Below are 8,694 nucleotides of genomic sequence, written 5' to 3'. Positions count from 1 at the left end.
AGGGAGGGACATGCCCCCCCCTGGAAAATGCCGAAAATCTTGGAAAATTGTTCATTGTGATTAGAATCTATTTTTTTAGATAGAATTTAAAAATTTAATTTAATATATGAAAATCTATATTTTGTTTATGGCAATATGGCATTTTGGTTTATTTACCTACTTTGGCAAATCAGGTTATCACCTATAAATAACCACACGTTTATTCCACCATAATATTTTATTTATGATAACAGATTTGTGTATTGTTATATCAATTTATATATGATAAAGAAAATATATGATAATGGTTGTTCAACCATGAGTGGTAAAGTAAATGGTGTACAGACAATTATACGAAAAATATATCCAACTGCTTGTTATTTTCATTGTGCTTCACATAAGCTTAATTTAGTAGTTAACGATTAAAATTCAATTCCTGAAATCAGAAATACTATTGGTACTGTAAAAGAAATAATTAAGTTTTTTAGAGAGAGTATTTTGAGAAGAAAACTTATTCCAAATATTCCATTATTTTGTGAGACACGTTGGTCAGAAAAGTACAAATGTATTTGATAAAAAATTTCATTGAAATTAAAACTGTTCTTGAAAAGTTATCTATTAGTTCAGAAGCAAATACTGTTACAAGATATCGTGCATTTCAACTTTCATCAGCCACATCAAATTGTACTTTTTTGATTAGTTTAAAAGTAATTGCTTATTACTCTTCTGTTCTAGAACCAGTTGTGACCAAATTACAAGGTACAAGTGTTAATCTTCATTCTGTTCACAAATTTGAACAAAACTGAACTTCTTGGTATATTAACTAAACATAGAGAAAACAGCATAGAGTATTTTAATACAATTTTTGAGGAAATCACTAAAGCTGCAAATAGCTTAGATTTTATACTTAAAATACCTAGAAGAACAAACCATCAGAGTCAACGATCAAATCATAATTGTTCATCAAATGATTCTATCGAAGATTATAACAGAGTATCTATATTTAGACTCAATTATTAGCTCGTTAAATAATAGATTTAATGAAAACAATGAGACTCCATTTAAATTATGTTGGTTGCTTCCAAATGAAATGGCTAAACTATAAAATAATGAATATATTAACATACTTCAAGATATTGAAAATCATTTTAAAATACCTAATATAAAAGTAAACGGTTTAATTTGGTATGATTATTGGAAATTAAAATCACAATCATTTATAAACGATACAATGGTAGATTATACAAAATTGTTAAAGGAGTGTGAATTTATTTTTTCCTGCCCTCAAGAAAGGTATTATAATATATTTTACATTGCCACCTACGGCATGCACTGTAGAACGATCATTTAGTACATTAAGAGTAAAGACATGGACAAGATCTACAATGAGTAAAGATAGACTTGATGGATTATGTATGATAAGTGTACATAGGGAAAAAATTGAAGATAAAAAGAATGAATATATATATAGAACAAATAATAAATATATTTGGTGTTAAAAAAAGAAATTTACCATGTTTTAATAAATTTAATATAATTAATGTTTTATGGCGTGTTGAATCTATGTTATTAATTAAATAGAAATTCAATAAAATACTTTTATGGTTAATTGGTTAAAAATTTGTTTTATAAATGGATTGATAAATTAAAATTTTGTCCCCCCCCTTAAGAATTTTCCTATGGGCGCCCTTGAGTGCATTGAGGTTATGAATTAAAAAATAGCAGACTTGGCAACAATGTAGATTTCACTACTTTGATAGGCCGACTTTTTTGGGAGGGAGTTTGGAACTTGGACTTTTTTCACTGTTATGTTTTTGTTGGGGATAGGTTATTCTGTAACCAAAATATAAAAACACAGTTATTTTTTATAGTTATTTTATGTTTAAATTTGGACGAAATTTGATATTAAATAACCAAGAATGACGATTTTAGTTATTTTGTTGTACACTTGTACCTAGGTAATTTTATAATATTAGTTCAACTTACTGGATACCGTATTAATAATAAGTACCTAAGTAATAACAATATAAATATTATATAAAATATCTACACAACCACTCTGACAAACCGTCTCCACTTAGAATGGATATTATATTATTGAATTCAAATTTAATACCATCCATTATACAGTGACCCACCACCCAATTGTACACTACTGTACAGCAGAGTGACATCCTTTTGCCTACTTTTTTCAGTTTTGTGATGTCCTTTAAAGTATTAAACAGAGATCCAATAGTGGTCCAAATGGTGGGGCCATTCCAACAGTGTCCAACAAACCGTAATAAACAGTTTTCGAAGCATTGGCCGTTGGTGTGAACTGTGGTGATTTTTGAAAATTGCTCATATACCTACCTTTTTAACAACCTTCCTACTCCAACAAATTGTAAAAACATTCCATCAAAATTGATAGATAGTTTATTCAATTTGTTGCGTATCGCATATTCGCATCGTATATTATGTGTTTTGTGTCACTTATATATTATGAATATCTATAATGTCGATTATTGTTATTATTATTTATTGTACGATACTGCGATAAGATATTGGCCGTACGTCTGATCGCCGTCCGTACATCGCAGTATTGTACGATATTACGATAACAGTTTTTAGTCGTTTACTCGTTTACGGTCTGCGTACCTGTGAGGTCGGCGCTATTTTGTACAGAGCGTAAGACATCACACGAAAATTATAATTATTATTATTTTAAAGTGTAATTAAAGAAATAAAGAAATTGCATTTAAAATACCACAATTACGATTCATTTATTAATATACAGTCCACTTAAATCGAAGCTTTTAAAGAAATTGCTAGTGTACCACGGCAACACAATTCTATTAGGTACATATTTCTCACTATTGCACGCTAAGTTTTCATTCGTATCCCAAATGCATTTATCTATTTGGGTATGGATGATGGATCAATGGGAAAAAAACGGTCTTACTTTATCTACATACGAATACACGATCCAAACAGACAACGCAGTTTCTATTATTTTATATCTGGTCAAAGATCGTGCACACGCTGCACACAAACTTAACCTGGCAAATATACATGAAACATCCTACTATAAATTATTATGTAGATGTAATATATACCTTTTAAAATAATTTTAAAAAAAAGGTGGGTAAGTGGATGTCGCTCTGCTGTACAGTAGGTTAGAAGTGAGTCACTATATATAATATTGTTCTATGGCAGGGATGGCGAATTTGCGACCTTTTGATAACTGCACTAAATATTGGCGTCGGAAAAAGTTGAAAAATGAAAATGGGTGGGGGTGGGGACATGCACGTATAGATAAGTATACCTATAATAGGTATGTCTAATACATAGACTGATATACCGTCTCCGCTCAGAATCGTTTTTCTTATACAGTGATATTATATCATTGAATTCAAATTTAATACTGTCCATTATACAGTGACCCACTTCTAACCTACTGTACAGCAGAGCGACATCCACTTACCCACCTTTTTTTTTTTTTAGTTGTCTTGTAAGGCATCCGAAACTATCTGTTGACGACTCTCGACTGTTCTGTTGTACCTACGTTTGTACGTAAACGCGATAAACGAATTTATTGATAATCTAATCTAATCGTTTACGAGCTTAGGAAATGGAAAGTACAGATTAAAATATCTTACGATATATTCCAATAATAAGTTAAAGAAAGTTAAAAAGTTTCAAATTATCAATAATTTTTTTGGAAAGTGAAGTAAAAATTATGAATTCTATTTTAAATAAATTGGCGTGTCACTGAAATAATAATAACGCGTGACATAGGTTCGCCATCCCTGTTCTATGGTATAATGGATGGTAATAAATTTGAATTGAATGAATTTATAATATCACTATATAAGAAAAACGATTCCAAGTGGAGACGGTTTGTCATTATTATACTTATCTATGGGTATTAAAAAAAAAATTGACCTATAATAGATACCTGTAATAAATTCTAAATTAATCATATTGCAATACCTATCCATTAGGTACTTATAACCACAGATATATAATACATATATATATTATATATCTGTGCTTATAACGCATTATACATCAACAAAAAACCGTGATATTGTGATTCTATCATAGTTATATAATATTATACTTTAGAAGTTTCAAGTAAGTACCCACGAATAATATTATATAATCATAACAAAATAATTAAAATATATTCTAGGTTTTTTAATATGTAATTTCGTCTAAATTTGAAATTAAAATGATTATAAAAATAAACTGTGCTTATGTATTTTTTAGATTTTTTGGTAACAGAATTAACTACTTACATAGTTACATGGAATCTTGTTTTAAATTTTCAAACCTTAGATATAAAAGTTGAACATTTTATAAATTTTTAACTACAAAATAATTATACAATTTTAAATTTCATACATTTTGTCAAAATTCGATCATTAAATACTTATAAAAAAAAAAATGTGCCTGTGTATTTTTAATTTATTTCATCTGCCTTTGAAACAATATAATAGGAAACCTTCTATTACATTTTTAAGCTTTTTTAACCAACAAATAAAATTGTATTGATATTTATAGAAAAAAAAATTAAAAAAATGGAAAATGAAAATGTCCGTAAAGAGCTCAAAATAAATCACAATATTTGAAAAATGTTATGGTGTATAGAAAATGCTAATATAAATTTTACTTTTGACCCCTCAAAGTACCAACTAGATTCACTTTCCTATCAGAAAAAGTACTGTTGAAGAAAATCCAAGCACTTCTACTGTCCTAAAAGGTGATGACAGACACAAAAAAAAGTACAAAAAAAAAAACACACATCATTGTAAAATCAATACATTCACCGTTCCACTTATAATCTATAAAATACTCATTCAATTAATATTTTTGTGTGTGTAAGTTTCAGTGTCTGGAACGAACGACTTCCTTTTTATAAAAAAATTAAGTTCTTTTTTTTCTAGAAAAATAGCGAAAATTTTCGTTCCTTTCTATTTCCGATAATTTACACAGATATGTAAATAATTGAAATTAAGATATATATTTTTTTAATTTGTATATTATATTGCAAATTTGTGAAAATCATCGACTATCGACGTTAATCGTTACTCATTAGCATAGATTAAATATTATACTAGTATATTAATTAATCTATGTCATTAGTCTCTTTATTAAGAGGATGCCACACTTGTATGTTTTGTCTCCGTTTTACAAACGCGGAATATACCAAATGGCAAATTTACTCTCAGAAATTCAAGTTTTATGTCGTTAGCTTAAAAATTAGAGTGAATCAATCTATTATGAAACTTGATGGTAAGAACATTATCTATGTTTTATTGCAAGTTCTTTTACGATAATTCAGTTTTAAATGAGTTGTGAGTACTGAGCATATTTAATTTACATTTATTATAGGTACACGCATGACTCATTTAAAAACTGAATTATCGTAAAAAAACTTCCGACAAAACACAGATAATGTTCTTACCATCAAGTTTCATAATTGGTTGATTCACTCTAATTTTTGGGCGTCAGTCGTTTCCGCCATAAAGAAAAAGATTCGATTTTCATTTTCGTCAAATCTATATCTAGCATCTACTTACCTGTCTAAATTATAGTTTAAGAACGATTTGGAGTTACTAAGGGGCCACCACGAGGAGGCGGTTCTCATTGACCCCCAAAAAATTGTTTGACTTAATTTTCGGATTTAAGTTCAAAAATTTGAATTTGAAATTTTTAATTAAAATTGAAGCTTAAGTTAATTATAATTTAATCTGTGTTACCTTATATGTATATATATAATAAATTAAATATTTTTGACAATTCTATAAATTGTTATTTATTATTTCGAATAATTGTTGCATACCTTTTTTAAAAATGTCATTCTTGAAATTGTTTTATTTTTGTCTATTGCTTTGTTGTACTCATTTTTTTGTTTTTATATTAGTATATTAAATCTTACAGGTTTTTGCATACCTAAGTCGCAACTGTTAATTTGAATGTATACGTTGTTTTGAACATTGAAATTAACATTTTTAAAAATATATTTATATGTGTATGTCATTTATAAAATTGTTCATTAAAATGTGTGTGAAAAGATTCACAATTATTTGTTGTTCTAGATAAACTTGCTTTAAAATTGGACCATATTGTTGGTGGACAATATTTTTTTTAGTTTTATCATCCTCTTATTTTAGAAGTTATGAGGGGGGCACATTTTACCACTTTGGAAGTGTCTCTTGTGCAAACTATTCAGTTTAGAAAAATATAATATTAGAAACCTCAATATCATTTTTGAAGACCTATCCATAGATACCCCACACGTATGGGTTGGATGAATTAATTTTTTTGACTTTCAGTTCCAAGTATGGAGAACCCCCAAAATGTATTTATTTTTTCTATTTTTGTGTGAAAATCTTAATGTGGTTCACAGAATACATCTACTTACAAAGTATAGTTCTTATAGTTTCAAAGAAAAGTGGCTGTGACACCCAGACTGACAGACAGACAGGCATGACAAATCTATAAGGGTTCCGTTTTTTGTTATGGAATGCTATTTATTATTGTGTATATTTTGTCTATAAAATAAAGATTGGTACATATGTATATAGTATATGCATTTAAATTAAAACATTTCTGGAATATAATAATTTATTGTATGTAAAATATTCTTAGAAGTAAATAAACAGTTTGTTTAGTTTACAAGGATTATTATGTTGTACATTTATTAGTAATTTCATTATTATTTTTTTTTACATTAGAAAAAAAAAAAATACTAACCTTTCTTTAATTACAAGTTTATATTGGCAGAGGAATGTATGGTAAAATACTAAAATATGATAATAAGAAACTTGTATATAGGTACAATAATTGTATCAATTTATATTAAATAACATACTATTTCATTTTAATAAAAAATAAGATATTTTACTTTTCAACGTGTTAACAAAATGTTTATTGCAGTTAATTAAACTGCAAATATTATTTAAATATTTAATTTAAAAAGAAATTTTTTATGTTCATTTTGTAAGACAAATCCCTGTTTTTTCAGATTATGACATTGCATGACTAAATGAGGCATATTTGTAAGGTCCACCCAGCAATCTTCTTCATCTTCATCATTACACTCCACTAGTAACTTTAAACATATTAATGCATATTTATTATTATTTATGATCGTAAATATATATGGTATTATTTAGTATCAATGTCAAATTTTGTTTTATCTTTTATAAACTTACACTTAAAATTTCTTTCAATGTAGATGAAGGATCCACTTGTGATAACAATGAATACTAAAAATAAAAATAAATATTGTTAGTCAGTCAGAAGTTTATATTATAATATTTTAAGGTTTCTTTTGAAAGGTAAACCTATTTTTTTAAAAGTAATTTTCACCTTTTAACCGTGCCTCTAAACATTTAAACCAACATTTACTGAATAACAAATTAAATTTTCATTTAAATTATTGACTAAATTTTGAGTTATTTTTATCAATCTTCAAGTCTCATAATTTGGTAAATTTTGGTTTTAAAGTTATGGTTAAATGATTAAAATAAGTTTAAAAAAATTCAAGTTGCACTATGCAATAACATTACGACTAAACATTTGTATACTGTAAAAAAATTGTATTTCAGTATTTCCAGCTCCTTCTGAATATGGGATATTTCTTCAAGCTGAGTTCATTAGACAGAAATATTTTGTGTTAGGTACTTTAACAAGAAAACATACTGTATATTATCACAGAATATATAAAATAAATGATATTCAGAAAAAAAGCCCCAAAATAAAATCCAGGAAAAAAGATATAGAATATAAATTTTATTTTGTGTGTTTTAGGGCCAGTATTACCATCTCCCGTTAAATTTAACCGACTCTTAACCAGCCGAATTCGGCCGGTAATAAAATCTGTTATCAACCGGTTAAGCGTAATCGAAGCATACCAATGATTGTAATACTGGTCCTTAATGTCATATACTGTTTTAGATTCTGAGTGGTGCGATGAATGTATTGATTTTACATAGATGTGTATTTTTTTATTAAAAAAAAATCACGCTCGTGATAAAAATTTGATAACAGTATCAAATTTTAAATTTGTAGTAATCATTATTGTCAATTAATTTATTGTACAAAATGTGTTATAAATTTAAACAATTATTACAAAATAAATACAGAATAACATATATATAAAATAATTTATTTTGTCATGCAGAATAATACGTTTTATATTCTTTGACTCTACCACTTTTTGATAGTTATAACAATATACGTCAAAATATACATTTGTATAATATATATATTATACACTTTAATCCTGGGATGGAAAACGTTTTTCATTTTTTTGTTTTTGGTTTTGTTTATTGATTTGAAAAATATCATTTTTGTTTAACGTTTTTAAAAACGTTATTTTCCTATTGTTTCCAAATAACGTTTTTGATAGTATATTTTTTTTTTTTTATACTACATTCTTATAACTTATAACATTTAACTTTTAAGTTAAAATAGTAAAGCACAATACAGAAATGCACTTAAAAGTTAAAAATTAAAATAAATTATTCTTAATATTTAAATTTTAAATCAAAATTATAATTTACATAAAAATTAGAAAATTCAAAATTTCTGATTTAAAATTAAAATGTTTTTAAAGTTGAAGATTAAAAAGTAAAGACAAGTGAATTTTTTTTTTCCGTGGTATAATTTAATTATGTATAATACTATAATATATTTTCGTTTTTGATTTCGTTATTAAGGGGG

At 26.6% G+C, this 8,694-nt stretch overlaps 1 protein-coding gene across 1 annotated transcript in view; it reads right to left on the bottom strand.

Annotated features, from left to right (window-relative positions):
* Positions 1-6,573: 6,573 nt before the first annotated feature.
* LOC100166790 overlaps positions 6,574-8,694 on the bottom strand; it is a 4,900-nt gene continuing 2,779 nt past the window's right edge. Inside the window, exons 5-6 of the mRNA XM_001945816.4 lie at positions 7,182-7,235; positions 6,574-7,078 (exon numbers count right to left, since the gene is read on the bottom strand). Coding sequence (XP_001945851.1) covers positions 6,926-7,078; positions 7,182-7,235 — 207 coding nt within the window. The 3' untranslated portion in view covers positions 6,574-6,925. The remainder of the gene's footprint in view (positions 7,079-7,181; positions 7,236-8,694) is intronic.

Source organism: Acyrthosiphon pisum, chromosome A2 (genome assembly GCF_005508785.2).
Source record: "Acyrthosiphon pisum isolate AL4f chromosome A2, pea_aphid_22Mar2018_4r6ur, whole genome shotgun sequence".
In the NCBI taxonomy this organism is placed as follows: domain Eukaryota; kingdom Metazoa; phylum Arthropoda; class Insecta; order Hemiptera; family Aphididae; genus Acyrthosiphon; species Acyrthosiphon pisum.
The sequence above is the reverse complement of the archived record's forward strand: the minus strand, read 5'-3'. Positions and strand labels throughout refer to the sequence as shown.